Source organism: Aethalodelphis obliquidens, unplaced genomic scaffold (assembly GCF_003676395.1).
Source record: "Aethalodelphis obliquidens isolate GAN/ISIS:26980383/991018 unplaced genomic scaffold, ASM367639v1 scaffold31, whole genome shotgun sequence".
NCBI lineage: Eukaryota > Metazoa > Chordata > Mammalia > Artiodactyla > Delphinidae > Aethalodelphis > Aethalodelphis obliquidens.
In genome coordinates this window covers 10,070,144-10,097,289 of record NW_020837975.1, presented here as the reverse complement: position 1 = coordinate 10,097,289, position 27,146 = coordinate 10,070,144, and the positions used below count along the sequence as shown (strand labels likewise).

The window sequence follows — 27,146 nt, the reverse complement described above, 5'->3', positions numbered from 1 at the left end:
TTCTACTAGAATAAGTCAGCCTGTTTTGCACACTATCTGGTCTTCAAGTAGGCATAGTCCAAAAAGGGAAAACTAGTTTCACTTAGAGATTATTATAAATTTAATTGGTAAAAACAGACAAACATGAAGTTCAGCCACTCAGTGGCAGTGATATTAATTTTCCAAGGGACAGATCTGTCAGACAGGAATGAAGACTAGCAGCCAATGAAGCCCAATTCATGTTCAAAGACCCAAGGGCAGTTTAGCAAGGAAATCTGTTAAAATGTGCCACCGTTTTATTTTTTAAATGCCTGGGGAAGTTAGGCTATGACCAGGAACCAGTTTCCAAGGAAACAATGGAAATCTCTTTGTTCAAAAAAATGAATTTAACACACAGATAAAGAATGCTCTCAAATTTCTGTTCGGGGAATCACTGTCATATTAAAGGAAAATCCAGTCAGCACTTGGAAAATGAAGCTTTATTCATTAAAAGTCTTCACTAACATTCCAGTTAGTATGGTTCTCACTTTTTCTGTATATTTTCTTTTGGTTACAACGAAATCATCTCTTGGGTATATATAGTAGAGAAGAACAGGAAAAATTTTCAGCATTATGGATGAAAAAAGGCCCAGAGCTGAGCTCTAGCCCTGTCATGTGACTCAAGGCAGGTCACCATTCAAACCTTTTCCTCATCTGTAGAATAAGGAGGAGGCTATCTGCCCTGCCTATGTTGCAGACTGTTTGTTAGGATGATCCCAGAAAAATAACGTTTGTCAGAGGACTTTGTAAAACAGGGGTTGACGAACTTTCTCTGCAAAGGACCATTGGGTCTGTGTAGTAACTACCCAGTTCTGACGTTAAAGTGCAGATGCAGCCACAGGCAATACATACATGAATGAGCATGGCTGTGTTCCAATAAAAATTTATTTGTGAACACTGGAATCTGAATTTCATGTAATTTTCACATGTAAAATTACTGTCCTTTTGATCTTTTTCATTTAAAATCATTCTTAGCTCGTGGGCATACAAAAACAGGTGATGGGCCAATTTGGCCTGTGGGTTACACTTTGCCAACTTCCCTTAAAAACTATTGTTTTATATATGTGTTGGTGGCTGTTTATTGCTTAGTATGTGCCTCTACACAGTTTAGAAAAGTGTTCTGTACGAGGTGGGCCCTCTCTAACTGTTAGATTAGAATGTCAGAATATTTAAAAACAAGCCCATTTCTTGCCATTACTCTTCCCTAGTAGCAGGTATCAGTTCTCTTCCTCTCCTGCCTAGAAAGAAACAGACCAGCTAACTCTCCACCAACACCTCAATTTCCCTCCAGTACATAGTGGGACTGGCTAACCCCTGCCCCCTGCCACCAAAAACCCCACAAAACCTAGCTCTGTAGGCATGTACACCATAAGGCTCCCCAGAGGGCACAAGCAAGGATGTCCAGGCCTTTAAGAGCATAACAATAGGAAATCGAATTTATAGGAGAAATAGAGAGAAGGGTCTTTTAAAAAATCTTTTAAGTCCAATCTTATAAGACTCTGACTTACGGTGACCAGTCATCTGCTCATCTTGTTAAGGCTATCAGGACAGATGCATTGTCTAAGTCAAGAGTAGATAACTAAAGTGATTGCTAAGTAGCAGTGAAGACCCAGGTGATCCACTGACACCTTGCAAATTTCTTCAACTGTGACCCACCTAGGAGAAGAAAGGTGGAGGAAGAGGCAGCAGGGGATTACTCATATTGATCTTTTAGTACCCTCAAAGAGACCAGAATTTCATATAATGCATCCGCCCTGACAGCTTTAACAACCAGTTCCAGCGTTCTTCCCACAACCTGACATTATTTCAAAAGTTGGCTCAAGAAACAAAGCACAGGGCTTCCCTGGTGGCACAGTGGTTAAGAATCTGCCTGCCAATGCAAAGGACACAGGTTCGAGCCCTGGTCCGGGAAGATTCCACATGCCACGGAACAACAAAGCCTGTGCGCCACAACTACTGAGCCTGTGCTCTAGAGCCTGCAAGCCACAACTACTGAGCCCACGTGCTACAACTACTGAAGCCCATGCACCTAGAGCCCATGCTCCACAATAAGAGAAGCCACTGCAATGAGAAGCCCGTGCACCACAACAAAGAGTACCCCCACTCGCCGCAACTAGAGAAAGCCCACGTGCAGCAACGAACACCCAGGCAGCCAAAAATAAATAAATTTATTAAAAAAAAAAAAAAAGATCAATGTCTCCTAGACTAGATTTGAAGCTTCTAGGAAAGTGTTCTATGCCTGTTTGGGGTCATAGATATCTTTAAAAAAAAAAGAAAAAAGAAAGTACAGTAGCTGATTCAATTTGTTGTAAGGCAGAAACAAACACAACATTGTAAAGCAATTATACTCCAATAAAGATGTGGGAGGAACAAAAAAAAGAAACAAAATAAACCACAATTTATCTCCTCTATGAAAAACCTAGAAATTGAAAGAACAATAAATTGGTAGTAGCAAGAGCATTAAGAAATGTATGTTATTTTGTTCTTTTTAAGTGTCTGTGCAACATTCCTTCCTCTGTAGTTTATTTGCAAGCAACAGCCTTTACACTACAAATCACTACAGAGACAGGCAGCAATGGGGTGGTGCTGGAAAGCCAGGCTGCTTTGTGATGTTGGGCAAGATACAAAATCATCCTGTGCCTCCATTTTCACATCTGAAAAACAGATACGGTAATACCACCCGCTTTACAGGGTATTATAAATATGAGGTAGGTTAATACAAATAAAAATTTGGAACAGTGCCTGGTACTTAGTAAGTACTCTGGTAATAGCTGTTACCATTTTTATAGCATTTAAATGTTACAACAAGTCCTTTGGTCACTATTAGAATTTTGTTTACAACTGCTTTTTGAAAATGCTTCTAATGGCTAAAGTTCCATGGACTCTTCTGCAGACACACATAAGATGGGATAGGAAGAGACACGTGTGTTTAGACAAAGAAATATCACTTTGAGCTTTTGGACACCTGTTTTATTGACCTCCAGTCAAGGTGTTTTAAGAAATTCTTTTGTATAAAAATCTGTCCTGCTCTCTGCTTTACACATTCTTGTCAATAGTTCTCACTCTATCTGCAGTCTTTTCAAAACAGCATTAATGTACCCAGACTCTCACCACCTTTCTATTCTTATATTCATTTAACTTTGAGAAGCAGAAAGCAGATGTAATCAAGAGAATGAGTATTGCTTATTAGGAAGAAAAGTAAAACCTTTCACAAGCCCCAAAGAAGACTCAGCACTTCCAGTTCTACACTAACGCTTCCAGTTCTACAATAACAATGGATCCATAACTACTACAGAGTTTACAGATTATGTAGTACTTGGATTTGGAATCCCAAACCCATTTCCCAGCAACTCCTACACCTTACTTCTCCATAACTCTCTAGGGGAAGCTAAGGACCAACAGATGAAATTCTGGTCTCTTGAGAATACTAAAAGATTAATATAAGTAATCTCCTGCTGCCTCTTCCTCCACCTTTCTTCTCCTAGGTAGGTCACAGTTGAAGAAATGTACAAGGTGTCAATGGATCAGGCTGTCTACTCTCACCTGGGTCTTCACCGCTACTTGGCAATCACTTTAATTACCTCCTGTTGACTTACAATGCATTTGCCCTGACAGCTTTAACAAACCTTCCTTACTTTTCTTATCCCTATATCACCCCATCCACAAATCAGGCACATATCTCCTCACTCCAGCATAGTTTTCAACCTAGGCAAGATGGCAAAACTCGCCTGAGAAAGCGTTTGCAAATGACATGCTTATTAACCACTATTCCTGCTACTGCCTCCCTTTCACCCTAAAGTTCGCATGCACCTGTTAGGGAGAACCAGAAACTCAAGGAGAGACGTATGTATCTGAAAAGGTGACCTCCTTGTGGATAGAGACCTAATCTTATTCATTTCTGTACCCAGCACAAAGACTGCTAAATGAATATACAAACCACTGAAATAGTTTATTAAATAGTTTATTTAGAGAATTAATCACATGATCACCAAATCTAAATTTTTCTTGTCAGCTTACAGTTTCCTGAAGCATTTTCACAATGTTGAGGCAATATACTATAGTGGTTGAAAGCACAGGCTCTGGAGCCCAATCAGTGGGTTAGAGCATGAGCTACACTGGGCAGCAAGAGCTCTGAATTTTGGGTAGAAGTTACTGAACCACTCTATGCTTCAACTTCCTCATTTGTAAAAACAGGGATAATAAAAGCACCTACCTTATAGGACACTGTGAGAATTAAATGTTAGTATGTGTAAAGGGCTTAGAAGAGGGCTTAGAAGATAGCCAAACACTTCATAAATATGAGTGACTATTTTCATTATTATTTCATTATTAATATTTCATTATTATTAGTAGTATTGAGAATTAAACGTTAGTATGTGTAAAGAGCTTAGAAGATAGCCAAACACTTTATAAATATGAGTGAATATTTTCATTATTAATAAAGCCTACACCATACGATGAAATTTGTTCCTTGCCTTTTGTGACCTTGCCCACTATCATTTGCCTCCTCTCTGACTTCTTCAGTTGCCTCCTCTGTTTTGGTTTCCCTCTAGGTTCTATTCTCACTGCTTTTCTTTCTTCTCACCTTTGGCAATCTCACTTAACCCCTAAGGCTTCACTTATCATCTGCATGTGGATGAAGCCAACCTTGACTTCTTTCTCCTGAGCTCCAACTCAAACTGCCCAGTTGAACACTTAAGTCATCATTAAACCTCATATTAGCAAATCTCCTCCTCTCTCCAGATCTATGAAAATCCAAGGTTTACAATAATGAGCTCCACAAGAATTAGGAAATGAGATTAGACTCTGAGAGTTTCACTTGAAGAGTTAAACACATAATGCTTTAAAGCAGTGATGTCATCAGAAAGAGAGAATGGATCTGAAACTGGTAGAACTACACATCCTTAATCAGATTGAAGGTATTTACGTATATATCGAAAGGAAAAATGTGGCAGTCTACAGAAGCCTAGAGTGGCAAGTTATGGAAACACAGGAAGTGCTGTGTCCTAGGGGCTCCAGAGCTCAGGGTAGGTCTAATCCCAAGCAGAGGAGGGAAAAAGGGCATAAAGATGGAATCTCGTACTGAACATAAGACCTTCCCTATATGTCCTCAGAGTGCACCCGACAATCAGCGTGACTCAAACTTTCACTTCATCTAACTCCACTTGTTCTGAGTCCACACTCTGCCATTTGCTATGTAAATCCTTGTTATGGGTCTGCTTCCCATAAAGATCTGACTCCAGAGAAAATATTTTAGTCATACAGTCATATGGATATAGTGTTTTTATTTTCAATCCCTGTTATAAGGATATTTCATGATGAATTAATCAAGTAACTTTTGGTTACCATGTGCGTTTCCACATACCTTAATTTCACAGAAAAAGTGTTGATCTTACCAACATGAATACTTCTATTCTCTGTGGCAGTTATATTTCACATTGCGAATTAACTAATTAAAAGCATGAGTTCTAAAGCCAAATGCCTAAATTTGAATGCTATTCTGGTTACTAGTTTGCTACCACAGGCAAATTACTTGATCTCTTTTTGCCTGTTTCCTTCTATACAATGGGGAAACTGAGTATTTACACCTCAATGAGTTGTCATGAGGAGTAAAAGAAAAAATATGCAAAACATATAGAACAGTGTCTTGCACATAAAGTGCTCAATTAAAGGTAGCTGTTGTTATCTCAGAGCACTTGGGCTGCTCAAGTTGTTTTGATCCTGGCCTGATCCTGGTGTGTGTGAATCCAGTCAGATGCCATTCCATAAGATGAGATTCTGATCAGCTCCAACCTTTCCCTTAGACAAGGAGTTCTTAACCAAAGGCCATAGTGAGCTTTAGAAAAATTTTACTCAAAATTGAGTATAAATGGTTGGTGTCATTTTTCTGAGACAAGGGGCCAGAGCTTTCATCAGCCTCTCAAGAAGTACACAACCCTCAGGCTTCCCTGGTGGCGCAGCGGTTGAAAGTCCGCCTGCCAATGCAGGGGTCACGGGTTTGTGCCCCGGTCCGGGAAGATCCCACATGCCGCGGAGCGGCCAGGCCCGTGAGCCATGGCCGCTGAGCCTGCGCGTCCGGAGCCTGTGCTCCGCAACGGGAGAGGCCACAACAGTGAGAGGCCCGCGTACCGCAAAAAAAAAAAAAAAAAGTACACAACCCTCAACAGATTTTTAAAAACAAAACAAAACCTACTGCCTTAACATTATCACTACCATTTTCATCTTTTTTTCTCCCCTTACATAATTTCAACACCTTTGCCTAGGCCTCTATTCAATAGGTTACAATAATTTTAAATTTTTCTCTGTGCAATGTTATCTAGTATAATCCTTCCCATTTTCAATACTGCCATGCTACTTCTGCAAAATAACTGTAGTAATATTACTTCCTTTGCACAAAAACATGACTACTGTCTAACATCCAAATATCTTCGCTGAGCGTTCAAGCCTCTATGGCACGGCCACAATCTACCTGCCCAGCCTTGTCCTCCATAAATGGCCCTAAAGGAGTCACTTGCCATTGCAGAACTCCATGCAGCTTTCCTCCATATTGTGTCTATCTTCAACAGCACCTTCTCCAGTAAACCAACACCCTTCTTCAACAGTCAATGTCTTCAATACGTAAGAAAGACCATTAAAATAGGTGCATACAACCATGTATCAGGGTTTCTCAACCCTGGCATTACTAACATGTCAGGCTGGATAATTCCTTGCTGTGGAGGGCTGTCTGATACAGTGTCAGATGTTTACAGCATTGGGGGGAGGGGGAGGGGCAAACTCACTCCTGGTTGAGAACTACTGATATAAGAAATATATTTAATTTCTGCTGCTAAACAGTAAATTCTTTGAGGACAGGGACTACGGCCTTTTTTACCTTTATATTCTCAACTCTACCTAGTACAGTGGTTTATGATAGGGGTTTAGATAAACATTTGTTCTCTGCTAATCTTTCCAAAGTTAGTAGATAGAACATTCTAACCTACCATATTCCAAGGATTTCTAGATATTCATTAAATTTGAAACACCAGATTTCAACCTGTTAAGTAAAGCTTTTAAAAGGTAAAAAGCTGCTATGTCATAACATCACTACAATTTTCAAACCCTGCCAGTTATAGTTGTGCCCTAAAGGAAATGGTTACAGCATTACAAAGCTTAAGTGGACAATGGACTTCCATATCACATATATGATAATAGTATTCTGTCACTGAGAACTTACAGAAGAGTAAAAGAAACTACTTCCTCCTCCCTTCAAATATCCTATGTTCTATGAAGTATATAGTGTTATCTCGTTAACTGCCTAGAAACACTTGAGGCCCACTTAGTGACAGAGGCAAGGCTTCAATCAAAGGTTCCTAAATCAGGTTAAGTTCCCTAGACCAGTGGTCCTCAATTTTTGCTGCATATTTGAATTCTCTGAAGAATTAAAAAGAACAGATCACTGAGCCTCACTCCAGACCAATTAAATTACAGATTCAGGGAATGGTGCTGAAGATTAAAATTGTTCTAAAAATCCCCAGTGGATTCTAATTTACAGCCAGGGCTGAGAACAACTGCCCTAAACTGGTTCAAAACCTCATGTACCCTGACAGTTAACATAAAAGGCATTCCTTTAAGAAAACTTTAAGCTGGTTCCCTGGTGGCACAGTGGTTAAGAATCCGCCTGCCAATGCAGGGGACACGGGTTCAAGCCCTGGTCCAGGAAGATCCTACGTGCCGTGGAGCAGCTAAGCCTGTGCACCACAACCACTGAGTCTGCGCTCTAGAGCCCGCAAGCCACAAATACTGAGCCTGAGTGCCACAACTATTGAAGCCCGCACGCCTAGAGCCTGTGCTCCGCAACAAGAGAAGCCACCGCAATGAGAAGCCTGCGCACCGCAACAAAGAGTAGCCCCCGTTCACCACAACTAGAGAAAGCCCGTGCACAGCAATGAAGACCCAACATAGCCAAAAATAATAAATAAATAAAATAAATAAATTTAAACACACACACACACACACACACACACACACACACACACACACAACAACCTTAAGCTCAATGGAAGGCTGAAACTTACTCTCTACCTTGCTGACTTGGGGCCTAAATGTTAACACTTAATCTTGAATTCAAAGAGCTGCTATCATTTTTTCTGGAAGAGGCATTACCAAGAAACTCATGATATGATTCTTAGGCTGCTTTCTCTACCACTTCACAGGATCTGAGACTTACACTCCTCTTTACTTGGTGAAGTTACATTCAGTTCTGTCGGAAGCGGCTGCTGGCTGGGACTAAGAGTTGGCGTGGTTATCGAGGTATTGCTGTTGTCACTGGTGGTCTCTTCGGAAAATAAATCTGATTGGCTGTTACTTGTACTTGGAGCGGAATCATCGTCTGGTTGTTTCTTTTGAAAATCTGAAGAGAAAGTGTGAGAAAACCAGTTTAAATAAGGAGTTCACAATTGCCTTGGGTATTAGAAAATAATGCAAGTTAGTTTAAAAATTAAAACTAATTTGGGTGATAAAAAGAATTGAAGTAAAATACTGGTCCAAAACACAGAAGGTTGGTAGAGGGTGAGTTAAAGATTTCCAAGATGAGTGGTAGACATACTGATTTTAATGTAAGACTCTGCAAAGCCAAATACATGTTAAAATTTTAGGGTAGGGGTAATCAAGGATAAAACAAATAAAAGTTGTTCAAACCAATAAAGGACAGATAAGAAGGAAAAAACCAGCAGAGGAAAAAAGGGTAAATACAAAACACATAATATGTGGTAGAAGTAAGTACAGATATATCAGTAGTGGTAATAAATGTAAACAGACTAAACTTATCAGTTAAAAGATAGAAAATTCAGACTGAATAAATAAAGTCCTGTTTTATGTAGTTTCCAAGAGACATACTAAAAACATTAACATGAGAGAAAACTTTCAAAGTATATAAACAAAATACCAGGGCTTCCCTGGTGGCGCAGTGGTGGGGAGTCGGCCTGGCGATGCAGGGGACACGGGTTCGTGCCCCGGTGCGGGAGGATCCCACATGCTGCGGAGCGGCTGGGCCCGTGAGCCATGGCCGCTGGGCCGGCGCGTCCGGAGCCTGTGCTCCGCGATGGGAGAGGCTACAACGGTGAGAGGCCAGCGTACCAAAAAAAAAAAAAAAAAAAATACCAGCAAATACAAATGATTAAAAAGCCAGTAATAGCTATAGTACTGTTAGGAAATGTAGACTTTAAGGCAAAAGCATTATTAGAGATAAAGAGGATCATTACATAATAGTGAAAAACAATTACCAGAAATATAAAACAACTCTTAATCTGTATGCACCTAATAACAAAGCCTCAAAATATGTAAAGCAAAAATGATTGTATCTATGGGAAACTGACAATTAGATAATGAATTATTTTCAAACACATTTGGAATATTTATAAAAACTACCTAAAACCTGGATAAACCGTGACCACACATTAGGTTATAAAGCAAAAGTCTCAACAAATACCAAAGAATTAGTAAGATACAGGCATTATTAATTGACCACAGAGCAATTAAGTTAAAAATTGGTAAAAAAAAAAAATCCTATATATTTGGAAGTTTCTAAAACACACTTTAAACTCATGGGTCAAATTAGAAATCAGAAAATATGTATAATTAAATGATAATGTAATTAGTACTTATCAATATCCATTAAAGATAAAGATGCACATACATTACCTATGCCCCAGTCATTTTATTACTAGGTATATGCCTGACAGAAATTCAACACACAGGTACAAGGATGTTGATTACATACTGTTTGTAATAGTAAAAAGTCAGACCTAAAGGACCATAAATTATATTATATTCAAATAATGTACACAGTGAAAATAGCTATTGCCACACACATCAACATGAATAAATCTCAAAATTATAATGTTGAACAAAAAAGTAAGTCACTAAATAACATAGTAAGACTGTATTGCACAAACCTTAAAAACAGGCAAAACTTCAAATAATATATTGTTTAGGAATATGTATCTATAAACACTAAAAAAATTAACACAATTCAGGAGGGTGGTTACGTCTGAGATTTGGGGGGTGTGAAGTGACAGCTATGCAGAAATATTCAAAATTATAGACAATGTCCATTGACAGAGAATAGATTAGAGCGATATATTCATTCATATGATGAAATACTCTATGGCAGTTAAAATAAATGAATAGAGCTATAAGTACAACAGAAAAATCTCAAAAACAATGTTGAGAGAGAAAAGCAAGCTACAGAAAGATATATATCTAATAATATTTATATAAAAATTTTAAATATGTAAAAACACCATATATTGTTTATTGGTACATAATTACAATATAAAAACATGTGGAAATGATACACCAAATTTAGGATAATTGTTATCTGGGGGTGGGAGGAACCAGGATCTTCAATCCTATCTGTAATTTCTTTTATTTCTTAAAGCTAGTGGTCAGTGTATGACTGTTTAAATTATTATGTTTAGTCTCTGTATGTTTCATTTAAAAAAATCTTATACTAGTCTATGAAGTACAGATTATACTTCACTGCATCAATTCATAAAAGGAACAGAAGATCCTGACAACTCCATTTTGCCTTATCTTTTGAACCAAAGAAGCTGTTGCTATTATGCTCTACAACCTCATCAGAATCACTATTCTGACATATTCTGAGCATAATAGCCAGCTAGCATTTATGTTGCATTTACCATGTGCCAGGCACTGAACTAAATGTTTTATGTATTTAACTCATTTACTTTAATCCTCTGAACAACCCTAACAAGGGAGTTATAATTACCACCACTTTACTGATGAAGAAACTGAGGCTCAGAAAATTTAGGTAATTTGTTCCAAGTTAATAGCTAGTAAGTAGCAGGATCAGGATTTAAATACAGATCCATCTGACACGAAAACTCATGGTCTTCAATCTCAACCACAGGATGTAGAATGGTGTGCATTAAACTGGCCCAAGGAAAAGGCCTCCATGTCAAGCCCCCACCCATTTACAGCACCAACGGTGAATGCAATGGATTTAGCCAAAGAATTGCTAACCTGCTGTGCATGCCCATCAGTGATCGAAAGCCTCTACTGCTTCTGTGTATTTATTTCTCCTAGCCACTTTCTTATTCTTCAGTGTTTTGACATTTCAAAATGGCTTATTATCTCAATGTTATTTGTATAGCACTCTCAGAGAAAAAGGTACTGTATAAGTGGAATAAAAATATTGCAAAAGATGCTTCTTTTTTATATCATATCATCTCATTAGTTCTCCTATGTCAATAATCATTGTGTCCCTCCTATAGCCACCTCTCTACCATTTAATTGGAAATGTTATAAGACCCTAAAAGAACTGAAACTGAGTCATCATTGTACTATTTAACAGAATCCCCAATGCCTCGAGACAGACAAACACATAGAATCACTCACTGAGGCACAATAACCCTTTGAAGTTAAATGACATTGGTGTCTAAAGACAATTACCAGGTCCCACCTACATAATCTCCAGCCCATGTTTGCCATGTTCCTTGCTTGATGTTCAGGTACTTTAAGTTTTCTTTTGTGAATCTGCAGCTGTCATAATGCCTTCTTCTGCACCTTCACTGGACGATGGTGTGACAAAATCATCAGGCTAAAAGTAAAGATTACAAACCAAACTGGCTGCAAACAAGAGAACTTAAGTAGAAACTTTACACATTCTCCATTTCAATTCAATAAAGAAAGCAGAAATAACAGAATTTTACAACCAGAATTAACTTTAAAGCTCTAGCTCAATCCTCTCAGTTTACAGATGAAGAAAGCAAGAGCCAAGAAAGTTAATGCAACCCACCAGAAATTCACAGTTAATTATAAGAGTTTACTAACTCTTAGGCCAAAATTAGCAGCTTGTAGGATACAGAGAGCTTTAGAGTTGGACCTGGATTCAAATTCTGACTTGGCTATTTACTGGGCATATGGCTGAAAGCAAACTGTTTACTCTTTTGTGGCCCTGTCTGTAAAACGAAGGGAGGGAGTTATTTCTACCTCTCAGGATAGTGTGGATTAAACAAGATAATGTACATAAAGTATCTGTGCATGGGTACTCAAAAAATGATAGTCATTAAAGAGAAAAGGTATTTTCCTGGTTTAAAGAAAGAACTATCTCTTCCTTTTAGTCCTGATGTTTGCATTATAGTTCTTACTCTCTTGTTCCTTTCTTTCTGAATCATTCAGCATCCAACTTCTGACTACTGACCAAAAGAAACAGAAGGGAAAAAAATCCCAGGAGTCTACTCCAAGGACAAAGGGGAGCAGATTTATGTCCCATGTAAAAAAGTAAACAATAAAACAGGCAGAGACTGCCTCTCGTTAACTCTACTCTGGAAAGCAGTGCAAGAAAGGAACAGAAATAGTCACTCCATTTGATCCAGACACAGAAAAGACTTGTTCACTTGTTGTTTTACAGTTCTCATATAAATGGGAAAACTAGAGCTCTCCAAGCTTATCCATCTCTTTAAGAAAAACAATTAGGAAAAATAATCTATTTTTGTAAATTGTTAAGAGTTTATGGTATACACAAAGGTATAAACTTGGTCTTGAATAGAGTTTTTCCAAAATAATCTGCTATTTGTAAAACCTAAGTAAAAACCTTTGACCTTTAAAGGGACTGCTGTTGAAAAGTGAACAGAAGCCAAGATCTTGGCAGCTTACCTTATTATCAACTAAGAGAAAAAATAATTTCTCGATGAAGGTACTCCTGAAACCTGCGGTATCCAGAAATGAGATGGTTCCACAAGCTAGAAAAACTGACCTAATGGTACCAGCTGAGCCAAAATGGCCAGTGAAGAAGTCCCTGGGGCTGGTTACAAACATACTCACTAGACATATTTTTTTCTCACAGGTCAGTCTTCTTACTACAAAGTATACCTCAAAAGACTGGGAGCACCAAGAACGCGCACGGCCCCTGCTCTGCCGACAAGCTCATTCACCTGGGCAGCCTCACTGGGACTGTAACTTATCTAGTCATTACTCAAAACTCATATATATGTGTGTGTGTATGTGTGTGTATATATATGTGTATCTATGTGTGTGTATATACATATCTCAATAGCTGATCTCTCAGATGTATTACACAGACTTGGCAAGATGCTTAACTCACTTAAACTCCCACCCAGCTTCCAGATTATGGCCATACTATGTCTTTTTGATGATTTCTTCAAGGTAAAGAATACCCAAAAGTGATTTGGACAGGACTTCACTAAACTTTTTCTTTGAAAATTATTTTTAAAAAACCCTCCTTGGTAACCTACTTTTTGCTCTTAGCAATACATACATTTTTTACAGATCTCTGTGATCGCTACACAGAATGTCCACTTATAATATAGAAATTAAACTAATTCACTTTTGTTATACATTTGCAATTACCAATTTTTCACTATTATAAGCAGATTTCATCAAACTTCCTCAGGTTATGTTGCTAGAAGTAGATCAACTAGGTAGAAGAGGACGCACATTTTTAAAGCATTTGGCACATATTGTCAAATCCTCCTGGTGCAGCACCCTGTGATTTCCCACAGCACAAGCCTTACTATGGCATGTCAGAATCATCTGTTCACTTCTCCGTCTGCCACATTATACAGGCCTGGGACAAAAACAGTGCTCCACAAATGTTAACTAAATGAGTAAGTGGCCAAATGTTTTTTAGTAGAAAGCCCATCACTGGATTACATTTAAAATTATTTTATCAATTGTTATTTTAAACCCTTCAAACACTATTCTGTGTGCCTCTAAGGGCAGTCCTAGCATCATCTGGTTTAGCATTTCTAAAAGACGAAGTGCTGCGAATTCCTGTTTTCATAATCAATAAGGAGAGATGAGAAATTCAACTGCATTTGTGCTAACTCACTCATTAAATCTGTTTGGCCACTAATAAGGCTTCTGTATCATTATTACAGACACTAAAGCTGGGTATAAAGAAAATTAAACGAGGTGAAAGAGGAACTAAGAATGAAGTGCCTGCTATGAGGCAAGGCACTCTGTCAGAGGCCTTACGTTCATTTTCTCATTTAATCCTCAAAATAAACTGGGTGGTAGATGTCATCCCCATATTTCAGCAGAGGACAGGGGGCATGGCAAGTTTGGGCAACCTGCCCCCTCCTAACAAATGCCAGAGCTAGGGTGAGAGGCCCAAATTCGTGTAATTCTAGTATTCTACTTCCCACTACAGCGTGAATCACTGAAGCAACCACAGCCCAGCTTGCAGGGGTGACTTTTCCAGTTCCCAATTTCCATTCCCAGGCTCAAACTCCATCGGACTCTATATCACAGATTACAATTCCACATTCCCACTGGAAGCTTTAATTTGGTATTTCACACCATAAAATGCTTCATGTTTCCAGTAGCCAATTAAAGTAAAATAGAAATGTGGACAATAAAAATTTAATTCTGATATCTCAAAAGTTTGGTTCATGCAAGGCATAGTATAAAAGCCTCCTTTAACAAAACAGGGCCCTTTCTCTTTTCTTCGTCTCTTCTCCTAATTTATCTCCATAACAGACTACAGCTTCCATTCATAAGCACATTTCTGTTTTCAAAGCTTCACATTCCCACCTCAACCACAAATCTTAGATATCTTACTTTAAAAAGCTACAAAGCTGTTAGCAGTAGTCAACCAATTCATAAGCCAGGGTTCTAGCCTCCTAATTAAAATCTTAATAAAATTCTAGTATTTGAATGTTAATCTGGGTTAACAGCCTCAGAAAAAGACAAACTGGTTTAAATAACAATTAGCAAGAACCAAAGGAGAACTAATTACTATTATTAAAGCCTTAAAATACACTCGCTCACCTTGGATCCTAGCTTATGGGGAAAACTGTGATCTGCTCAATGTGGCTGTGTTCATTTAACCTTTCTTTCATGAGTAATCTCTTCTAACTTCTTTAAAAAACAAAACCAAAAACCTTTACCCTACCAAATTCTCTCTCATGATGATTCCTTCCCTTTAAAATTCAGACTCTTGGGCTTCCCTGGTGGCGCAGCGGTTGAGTCTGCCTGCCGATGCAGGGGACGCGGGTTCGTGCCTGGGTCTGGGAAGATCCCCCATGCCGCGGAGCGGCTGGGCCCGTGAGCCATGGCCGCTGGGCCTGCGCGTCCGGAGCCTGTGCTCCGCAGCAGGAGAGGCCGCAGCAGTGAGAGGCCCAAGTACCGCAAAAAGAAAAAGAAAAAAAAAAAAAAAAATTCAGACTCTTCATCGACTGATTGATACTGTTTTGATACTGACTGACACTTTCAAACAAGTTTTAAAAACACACACACATATGTATATGTATATATACACACACCCACATACCATATATATATCCTGTTGAGGATAAATGACTCCTGTCCTGTGTTCCCTATGTATGCCCACAAATTTGTCTACTTTGAGGTATTACCTCAGAAATTAAAAGGGACCTTGTCTTCTGTCCTTTTCTGGGGATGGTGCCAACATTCTCCTAGAGACTGAAGTCAGAAGCCTGGGAATCATTTCAGACTCCACATTCTCCCTCTCTTAATTCTACATCTCAAAAATCACCAAGTCTAGTCTTTACCACTCCTAAATATCTCTGGAATCCATCCACTTCTCTATTTCCGCTCTAATCTAAGTCATCATCATCTGTCAGATTCCTTCAATAGCATGCTAACTGATTTCTTTGTATCCTATCCTTTCTTGGCCCACATTCTAATTCATTCTACACAAAGCAATCAGAGTGATGTAAAAAACAAATTTTGACACAGTCATTTTCCTCCCTAAACCGTGAATGAGCTTCCATTACCTTAATAATCATATCCAAATTCCTAAACATGGCTTACAAGTTAGAAGTCTCTCCATGAACTGGCTTCTGGCTATCTCTTCAGTCCCGTCTTAAGCCACTGCTCCTCCTCTCCCTCCTCCTGCTTCAGCCATACTGGAGTGCTTTTGCTTTTTTCTGAACACTATTATTTTTCTCATCCTGGAGTACTTTGATCAGGCATGTGGGAGACGCTTTTTCTTTATCTTGCTATTCACCTTGGTAACTCCTACTCATTCTGAACCTTAACTTAAGCACTCTTTCCTCAGGGAGGCTCTTAAGATTAACCATAGAAGACACTTAATAAATATTTCTGGGTGAATGAATGAATGTCTTATTGACTGTACATCCCAGTCCCTAGCAAAATGCCTGCCACACAATATACAATATAGATTTGTTGAATTTAACTTATTTGATACTGGTGAACATACCAAGTTTAAAAACATTTGTTCTCTCAGACATTAATAAGTAGACTTCAAATTGCTATAAAATGTATTTCTAGGAAACAAGAATGCAACTACATACAGTAGAAATATTAAGCAACCCCGTCAATAAACAGATGTTTGAATTTTACAAACTATCCCTGCACATATGAACTTTTTCTTCCTTACTACACACCACAGGTAACTGGTTCTGATAGAACTCAAAAGGTCTCTCAAGTCCTGTTTGCTTAGATTCAAACCACAAAGCTGCAAGCTTTTATTTCAGAATACTAGAAATAACACTAGACTGGCTCCCAAAAGCATGTCTTCAAATGCTTCCTGCGAAAGTAGGCAGTAGAGAATATATGAAGGTGACAAAGCTTATAAGCAAAACTCTTATGAGTAATTAGGCTTATTTTATAATCTGGTTTATCACTGAAATTATACAGTCCCTAAATTCTTCACACCTATAGCACCTACTGCTCAGAACTGTGAACTAGCAAAAAAAAAAAAAGTTATTTGGAAGAAGGCTTGTTTCTTATACAGCATTTATTGCGCAGACTATACAGTTTTCCCAGCAATAGTGTCTCATATTCATTTACAGGGCATAAATTAACATGTTAACATTATAGCAAATACCTAACAATCCATTAGTACTACAATAACATAGTGCACAAGAGACACATTTACCTCATTTTGGTCTAACCTCAAAAATGTGTCAATTTTCTAAAAAACTGAAAACACAAGGAGAAGTTTTCTGAATATTGTGACATTAATCTAGTTTCAACAAAATGAGAATTTGATGGTGTGTGTGCATATACATACATCCTACACATACAGCTCAACCATCAAAATAAACAATAGAGTAGGCATATTGTGTAAATATTAGACAAAGCTGACAAAATAAAATAGGCAAATAGAACCAAAAAACGAAACAAAAACCTCTGACCTATCTGTTTACAGCTGATCCTTGGTACCGTTTAAAGACCTCCCTCAAACCAACAGTCCTTACTGTCATTCACGAATCATCGGATGGCACAGGTGTGACATGAACATAACTGTTGGAGACGCTGGAGCCCGGAAGATTTTTTTCACTTCACACCGAAGGTTACAAATGGCCCAGAAAGACTTCAGTGACAACAGAACAGAAAATTAGAAAAGCTTTGGGAATACACTAGAAAAAGAAAATCCTCCTTTTTTAGATCCTTGATTGTTTTTATAATTGTATGCACAGTCTTCATGCTACCAGCCCTTCATTTTACCATGTAGAAGTGACAGGAGAAAAGGCAAAACAAACACAAAACTCCCTCTCACTGGCCCTCCCTTTTGGGGAAGTGGAAGGAGAGCAGTGTTTGTGCTCCTGCCCACTGATACCCTTGTAATTTGGTCCTCTTTGTCTTTGCTCCCCTCCATGGGTGACGGGCAGCTCTTGCCTTTAATGATATTTCATTTCCACTTAGTTCTCAGTCTCACCATCTCACATCAGGGTCACAGCCCACCAAGCTTCAGTCCTCCTACAGTTAAGCCCTATTGGCAAGCTGAGCACTTCACGTTTCAGGAAATTCAACTCAGGGTGGTGGTGGTGTTAACTTTTGAGACACACTTCCCCTTATGATAAAACTTGCAAATGTTCAGCACAAATAATTATTTTTCAAACAGTGCCATTTTAAGAATGGCAACCTCTTTCTCAAAAAGTTAATAGACCACACATTGGTTTAAACTGCTAAGAGAAATTTTTTTGAAGGATGAAGTGATAGGTTTGCTAACATTTTATTACATCTATTAAAGCATATCAGGGGATGTTCAGCAAAGACCATGATTTTCACAAGATCCAAAGATCAGGGCTAACTGACTAATGTTTATCCGATGAACTCGAGGTAGCAAAAGAATATATAATGCCTGTATGATTCACAATGCCCAAAAAGGCATTTGTCTAATAATAGAAAGAGTACATGTTCTCTCTGAAGAACACGATGGATAGTTATTAAAAAGCTGTAGCATAAAGTAAGGGAAAACTTGTCCTTCACGTAATGGTTACCAGGTAAAGACCTAAGAGATTTTTTCACTCATGAGGAAAGCTCGTGCAGTTACCTACAGATCCTCTGTCATAGTGTGGTGTTTAGGAATGCAGAATCAGACCGAGTTCACACCCTGGCTCAACCTCTTAACTGTTGTGTGACCTTGGGCGAGTTATTCAACTTCTCTTCCTTCAGTTTTCTCCTTCTCTAAAATGGGAATAACAATCACATCTACTTCATAAGGTTATTATGTGGATTATATTAGATAATTACACGTGAAAAGTTTCAGAACAATGCCTGGCTAGTAAGTCTCAAATTAACTGTGGACTTTTTATTACACTTCTGCCTTCTTGCACACAATTTAAATATTTGCTAGTTTGAAACTGTGACAATGAAAAATAATTTCTCTGGAGCCAATGAATGAACAGAAGGGAATTATATCTAACTCGTCTTCATAACAATGCACACTAGGTAAGCCAATCTGGGCTTATAAACTCAAAAGTTTACAGGGACCAGGTAGATATTATAAATGTACAAAGTCAGCTGGCTTAAAGTAGCAGGAAGTGATGGTTACTGTGGCTAACTGGCAAGTGTAAGCCTCGCCTAAAGGTATCTGATTCCAAACTTAAAAACAAAATTAAAAACCTCCAAATACAACATATCTGTGCCCTGGCAAGCCTGCAGTTTATAAGATGCCTGATTTAAACAGAGACAAAGTAATTATTATATAAAAGTTTTGTACACTGTATTATCAATTCCACATATTGGTAAGGAAATGATTCATCAGATATACGTGCTTAGAGCAAATAGGAAAGTATAGAGATACAACACAAAGAGAATCAGACAGACCTATGTTTGAATCCTGGCTAAGATAATCAGAAGCTGTGTGACCTCAAGAAAGTTACTTACCCAATTTATGATTGTTTCCTCATCTGCAAAAATGTTGAAGACCTATCCTCTAGGATTGTTGTGAAAATGGGAGATAATGTGGGTGTCCCCCACATTACAGAGGTGTTGCATAAATTTCTGAATGAATAACAAGTGAGTGTCAAAACCCTCATGTAGGTCTAGAACAGAGATTCTTAACCTAGGGTTCTTATATCAGCTTAGGCTAATGTATGCTGCAATTACAAATGACCCTAAAACCTATGTGCTTACCACAACATTTGTTGTTTTTGCCCACATGTGTCTTCATTCCAGGAATCCAGAGTGAAAGAGTGGCCCTAACTGGGACACGACTGGTCTTGTGGCAGAGAGAACAGAGCGATGTGTAACCATACCATGGCTGTTAAAGTTTCCATTCATTAGTGACATATGAATTTTTCTGTTCACCTTTAATTTGTTAAAAGATGTCTCATGGTCAAGTCTGATGATGAAGACAGGGAAGTATAATCCTCCCACTGGAAGGGGTGGCAAACACCTGGGAACCATAATACAACCTAGGGTTCATAACATGTGTGCACAGAAAATTTTGCATATAATTCTGGATTAATCTTATGAAATTATATGCAATACTGTATATACATACAGGCCCATTTTTCCCCTCAGAAAATAGAACACAGATATTATATTCTGAAAGGTATCACAGACTAAAAGGGCCTAAAAGAAATCAGATTGAGTTTGAAAGAAGTCAAGTCTCAAAAATATGGCCATTACTAGTAATTTTATAACACTAGAGCAATACAACAGACCTAACTCTGGTTTTCTGAGTTGCTGATAACTGTGACAGTGTGGGCTGGGGAAATAGTCTGAATTTTCTAACAGGCTCCATCAAATTTGATTATTGTCTTATGAAAATCTGAGTATATGAATTGCAGTAAAACTACAGTAGGCTGATAACCGGTTTATTGAAAATAAAGTCTTCTCTGAGAAAACTGTGATTTCCTGACAACTGAAAACCCTGTGCTTTATAAAATACAAGGCAGTCTGACCCTAATTCAAAATTTAATTTGTTTTAAATTAACAAGGCCATGCTATGTTTATTTTATTTTATTTCTCTTTTAATGATTATAACCCAGTCTTGTTCCTGATTCTCAAATGGATGAAGGCTACTAAGTCAATGTGCTGAAATATTTATAGCTCCCTACCAAATGGGAAAAATAAGCTATTAGAAAATTCTTCTTAGGAACCAACTGCCTTATACTAACCAAGTAATCCAATCTGATTTTGTCTAAATTTCATTTAAGCAGGTGAAATCTGACATAACTCATTTTTAAAATTTTTTTTCCATTTGGGAATATGCTTTTATTTCACTTGCAACTGTTGGTAAATGCGTTTTGAATGGGATGAGGAAGAGGAAGTTATCCATTTAAAAATTATCTTTCAAATATTTAATGGCATGTGATATAGGCAAATTCTTCCTTTTAAGGTCATAATAGTACTAAACAAATTAAGTGTTGATGTTCTGTGTAGATACAACTCTAATTGTCCCTTACTCTTATTCTAGGTAGCCCAACAAGAGGCCATGTAATTCAAATCCTTTATAAACTTCTAATTTACGCAATTAAATTTGGGCTTAGATGTTACATTAGTTTGCGAGACTCTGCTTCCTATATTAACTCTGACCAGTAAGAAAAAGGAAAATGAGATACACTTCATGGGACTTTCCTGGAGGTCCAGTGGTTAAAACTCCATGCCTGCAAGGGGCGCACGTTCAATCCCTGGTCGGGAACTAAGATCCCACATGCCACGTGGCATGGCCAAAAAAAATTTTAATTTAAGAAAAAGAAAAAAGAGATACACTTCAATTGTCACCACCAATACTCAGCCTTTATAGATAATGCCCTTGGCTTCTAATAGGAATGCTATTAAGAAATAGCCACATAAAACACACCACTTTTTTTTTTAGTTGAAGTATAGTTGATTTACAACATTGTGTTAGTTTTAGGTGTACAGCCTAGTGAGTCAGTATTTTTGCAGATAATATCCCATTATAGGTCATTACAAGAAAATGGGTATAATTCCCTATGTTATACAGTATACCCTTGTTGCTTATCTATTTTATATATAGTAGTTTGTATTTGTTAATCCTATATCCCTGATTTGTTCTTCCCCCACTTCCTCTCCCCTTTGGTAACCACAAGTTTGTCTTCTATATCTGTGAGTCTGAAACACACTACTTTTTGAAGGGCTGTTACTGAGAACATGGTTCACTACTCTTCTCACTGTCTACTTTAGAGCTCACAGGATGTTGACCTTTGAACTGTTTGCATTTCCATTTTTGCTTTGACTCCTAGGAAGCTCAGATCTCAATCTGTACTCTGTCTTGAATGGTTATACAGAGGTTTATGGCATGAATTTCTGTGTTGACATTCTTCGTCTTTATCTTACTAATCAATGTAAATTTTCCCTTTGTCTTGATTTCTTCTTTTAAAAAGAAAAAGCATATTGTACTCTATGTTATTTTTTACTAAACTACCATTTTTTGGAAAGTAATGATAATTAAATAAAAATAAATACCATAATCTCATTTTTATGTGGGGATTTCATAAAGATAAACATCTGTAAATAATACATATTTATGCCTGTATCTATATTGAAGTGAAGGCTACTAATAAAACCAAAAAGGTAAGAAAATTACTAGAAAATGTATGAGTATATCAAGTTAGGAATAAAATTCTACGTGGACTGCATTATATTTTCTGTATGAGGAGCCCATAGTTATGGTTGTTGTTTTTTTGTTTTTGTTTTTTTCATTTTACCTTTCAGGGCAAAGAAGGCATGCAGAAGAAATATCAACTAAATAGAACTGAACAGGTTTTAAGGCAAGACATGCCAAGTCTAAGTAACAGATCTAAAAATGTGAGGAGCTGAAAAGTAATGGACAAATGAAAATGAACAGAGGATGCTTAGGAGGCTAGGTATAACATTGCCAGAGCAGTACAACAATTTCCCTTGCAGCTGACACCTCAGTTGTCTCAGCACAAATCATACAAACCTAAAAAAGATCTGCTTCATCACTTTTGCATCTTCACATGTACTTTATCAAAAAACATCTCCCCAGTACAACCAGCCCCAAAGCTCCCATTTCATGAAAGTGATTTACCATTTCACTTGACTCTATATGTGAATGACACTGTAGTGCAAACTCAAGGGAAAAGGCTAGCATGTCAAGAAAGGCTACAGCACATTCACAATTTCTCTTTTAATACTGTGTTTATCCATTTGATCGATGTTAAATTCCATTCATCTTTTTTCCTAAAAACTATAAAACTGAGAGTGACAAGGAAAATTACATTCTCTTCAGCCAAGTTCTTGCTGAGACATTTGAGAGGCTGGCATTCCAAGTCAAGAGTGAATAGTGGCTCTAGCAAGCAGGAGCTCAAATTCTGCAAGAAAGCTAAAGGATGAGCTTTTGTTTCAATTTTACTCATTTCAGATAGAGAAAACATTATAGTTACAAACTTATCTGCATAGATAACAATGTTTCCCCCCACAAATCATTTAAAAAGTAAGGGCACTGACTAGGCCTTACTGTCAACCAAATTAAAATCCAGCAATACTTTTAAAAAAAAAAATCAATCTTTTCCATTAACCATTTCGTCATAGTCAGAAATAAATGCACCAAAGGTAGTAATTAGTATATTGCGATGGATGGATGGATGGATGGATGGATGGATGGGAGGATGGGAAGGAGGAAGGGAGGGAGGAAGGGAGGAAAAGGGTGCAGAGGATTAATGGGAGAAAAATAGCAAAACTGACTTATACTAGGAGTAATTATAATTGTAGGGACAGATTAAAGACTATGGACTAGGTTTTTATTGGACTTTTTTTATTGGTTTTTGTTTAATTGGCTATAAGTAACGATATAAGAGAAGTGATTCTTTGTGACTACTCCAGTGACAGACCTTGTCACAGAATCTACATTCTTCACCTTGTCATTTTAAAATAATTTCAAAGAATATACTCACGTAATTTTGGAACTGAAAAACTTTTATAAATAATCTAGTACAAGGTTTTTGAGCTAAAAACAATTTCAAAGGTACCACCAGCATTTTAAAGAAACAGAAAAGAAAATATGAGAATGCCCTGCAGATAGTAAGGTTAAATTTTGTTTTATAAAACTTTGTTATACGTATGTATTAAGCCCATACATATGTGTATACTGATTCACAATGCAAAATGTATTTCTTATTGTAGGACGTAATAAAAAAGTTAAATACCAATGATCGAATACATCTTCATTCTACAGATGAGGAAACTGAGGCACAGAGAAGGAAAGAAGTAGACTTGTTCCGGATATCTTAGTCACTGAAGTAGGAGCTCAAATGAGAAACACAAAAATGTCTGATCCTACAAGGCAAATGCACCCCACTATGAATGCTAATCCATAACTTTCCCAAGTAGGTTTTATATACTGCTAATCATCTATTCTTTAAAATACCCCTTAAAAGTCTGGTATGGCATTCAGACAGTTGTGAACTATTAGTCCTGAATAGCACTAAAAGAAAGATAAACCCTTCTTGATCTGTCTACTTCTCTTGCAGATGTTTCTTCTAGCTGAAAGCCAGTAATGACAAAAATATCCTTATGTTTTTTAAAAAGCAGTTCAAGAAATATATATCAAAAGTTTAAATGAGCATACTTTTCCCCCCTCAAACCAGCCATAGGGGTGAAACGTGCATATTTTACAATCCAGCATTTTCACTTTAAGAAAATTGTTTTAAGGAAAACAAAAGAAGTACAAAAAGGTTTTTTTGTTTGTTTGTTTGTTTGTTTTAAATGGTGATCTGAGAAAAGAACATAGAAGTCAGCTTGAAAAGATTCACAGTGGCCATATCTGGGACATTTTGAGCATTAAAGACAAAAAAAGACAGTAATGGATTATAATGTACTGCATAAAATAGGAATTCATGGGTTCATATTGATATAATTTTAAAATGCGGGAGAAGGGAAAGCTCTTGTTACAGCAGAAAGCAAACCAATAAATATAGAAGAAATATGGTTAATAAAAATCATCAATGGATGCTAAAACTAGCGGGTGAAATTTTGATGAGGAACAGAATACTTATATAGTCTCAAAGCAACTCCTCACAAATTCCTTATTAATTAGAAAGGAAACATAGTAATTTTATAGTGGAGAAACCTGGGGATTTCACCTTAATCACACACCTCCTGATACAATGCAATGAGGATACAAACATCACTTTTGCAATATTCCTCTCAGAAATGCGTAACTTGAATCTAATCATAAGGAAACATCAGACAAACACAAATTGAGGAACAGTCTACAAAACAGTTGACCTGAATTCCTAGTGTCAAGGTCAAGAAAAACAAATAAAAACAGGCTGAGGGACAATTCCAGACTAAAGGAGACTAAAGAGACATGACAATTAATTAATTAATTAATTGACTAATTTGTTTTTAAATTTTTTTTGAGACATGACAATTAAATGCGATGACAAACTCTGATCTGGTGGTGGTGGGGGAGAATAGCATAAAAAGGGCTATGAGACAAATGATGAAATTTGAGGGACTTCCCTGGTGGTGCAGTGGTTAAGACTCCACACTCCTAATGCAGGGGGTCCAGGTTCCATCCCTGGTCAGGGAACTAGATCCTACATGCATGTTGCAACTAGGAGTTCACATGCCATAACTAGGGAGCCTGCCTGCCACAACTAAGGAACCCACACGCCACAACTAAGGAGCCTGCCTGCTGCAACTATGACTCAGTGCAACCAAATAATAAATAAATAAATATATATATATATTTTTAATTTGAATATGGTCTGTGGATTAGATAATAAAATGGTATCAGTATTAGATTTCTTGATTTTGATCATTTTACGGTGGTGGTTATATAAGAGAATATCCTTGTTCTAAAGGAACTACACAGTGGAAATATTAAGGATAAAAAGGCATAGTGTCTAATTTATACTCAAATGGTTCAGGAGAAGATGTGTTTGTGAGTGTGTGTGAGTGATAGATAGAATGATAAAACAAATGGGGTAAACAACTGCTGAATCTGCATAAAGGATATACTCGTTTGTTCTATTATTTTTTGCAGCTTTTCTTTTTAAGTTTGAAATTGCATCAAATAAAAATAGTTTTTAAAAGGTGTGTAAACGGAAGCAACCCAAGTAGCCACTGGTGAGTGAATTAATAAAACATAGTATATGCATGCAATGGAATATTATTCAGCCTTAATGAGGAAGGGAATTCTGTCACATGCTACAACATGGATGAACTCTGAGGACATTATGTTAAATGAAATAAGCCAGTCACAAAACGACAAACAGTGTATGATTCCACTTATATGAGGTATCTAGAGTAGTGAAATTCACAGAGACAGCAAGTAGAACGGTGGTCGCCAGGGGCTGGGGGAGAAGGGAATTGAGAGTTGCCCTTTAATGGGTATGGAGTTTGTTTTGCAAGATGAAAAGAGTTCTGGAGGCTGGCTGCAAGACAGTGTGAATGTACTCAACACTACTGAACTGTACACTTAAAAATGTTCAAAATGGTAAACTTATGTGAATTTTACCACAATTTAAAAAATCTAATATATATATAATGAATTTCTTTAAAAAGATATAAACAAAAATAGTAATTGCAACCTTTTCTGTAACAGTGTTAACCAAAATGTCCTTCAAGAGGAGAGGAGAGGAGGCAGGTCTTGTATGTACACAGACAGTGGAACAAAGGTGGAAAATGTAGGTTTACAAATACTACATTTAATATACTACTTGTGCATAAAAATAAATTGTTTAGGGTTTTTCTTTTATCCATTTTGCCCCTAAAGTCTAATAGCGATACACTGTAAGTTTAGGGGTAGTAATATCCAGGTGGTAGAATTAAGAAGGGAAATATTTTCTACACTTATGTCATAATTGACTTTTTTTAAACAATCAGTATGTATTTTTTAATACTGAAAACAAAACATAGAGAACATGACAAATACCTGCATTCTCACCACCTAGATTCAATGAATTTTAGTATCTGTTGTATTTGTATTACGTCTGTATGCCATCAATAGGCTAGAGGGTAATACAGCTTTCTAGCAGAGCTACTTCTACCCTTAGGTTCCTCAGTACAGCAATGGCAGATGAAAAGACAGGATAAGATGCATAAGACCAGAGGACTTGGACCAGCAGATGAATCTTCGAAGCTCTGCTTTGGCTGAACTGCAGAGCAGCCTTGGAAGCCCCCTTCCCCATACGTGGATGCCCATGAAGGAGCAGAGTGTGGCCCCCGACTCTGTTTTTACTCTGTACCCTGTCCATTCTTGGGCACTTGTATTAATTGGCTCATACCCTTCCACACAACCCCGTCATAGATAATAGATATTAAGACCATGTGATGGAAAAGTCAGTCCCTGCAAGATTACGGACGTGCAGTTTGGGAAATTAATCTTTGATTCACCCAACTTTGCAGTAAACATTTAGTAACATGCTGGGTTTGCTATCAGTTATTTATACTTGGTGAACAGGCAGTCACTTGGCTGGTCTCCAGAAGAGCTGGGAGGGGACATGAGAGCACAACCTATACACTCACCCTTCAACAAAATGACAAAGATGAGCTTTTTAAAGGGCCCAAAAAGGGTCCTCATCCTAATTAAGGAGTATTGGCAGTGACTGGGTGCCCCTGTGTGGCTCCTCCCCAAAGGGAAGTGCTACTGTGCCCCCTGCTCTGGGATAAGCTGTTTCCTTTATTTACATTAAAGCATATATACCTTTTACCTAGCAGCCAATGCCTTTCAATTAATTATATCAACATCAGCTAAGTGCATGGGCAACCTGGATTGCGGGGACATTTTTATCAAGAAGTTGTTATCTAAGCACTTACCTTTAAAATGGTGATGAGTTGGTGGCTATAATGCTTGTTAAACAAGTGCCATTAAACTTTGTGAACCAAAAATCTGAACTGTGACACACTCTAAATTCTTCGTGGAGACAAGTGAATACTGGGTCAGCTTA

The 27,146-nt window shown here is 37.6% G+C and overlaps 1 protein-coding gene across 3 annotated transcripts in view; it reads right to left on the bottom strand.

Annotated features, from left to right (window-relative positions):
- The window catches only part of ZFAND3 (zinc finger AN1-type containing 3), a 314,500-nt gene that overhangs the window by 68,835 nt on the left and 218,519 nt on the right, over nucleotides 1-27,146 (bottom strand). For all 3 annotated transcript variants that reach the window (XM_027127133.1, XM_027127135.1, XM_027127134.1), the window contains one exon: nucleotides 8,225-8,407. In XM_027127133.1, coding sequence (XP_026982934.1) covers nucleotides 8,225-8,407 — 183 coding nt within the window. The remainder of the gene's footprint in view (nucleotides 1-8,224; nucleotides 8,408-27,146) is intronic.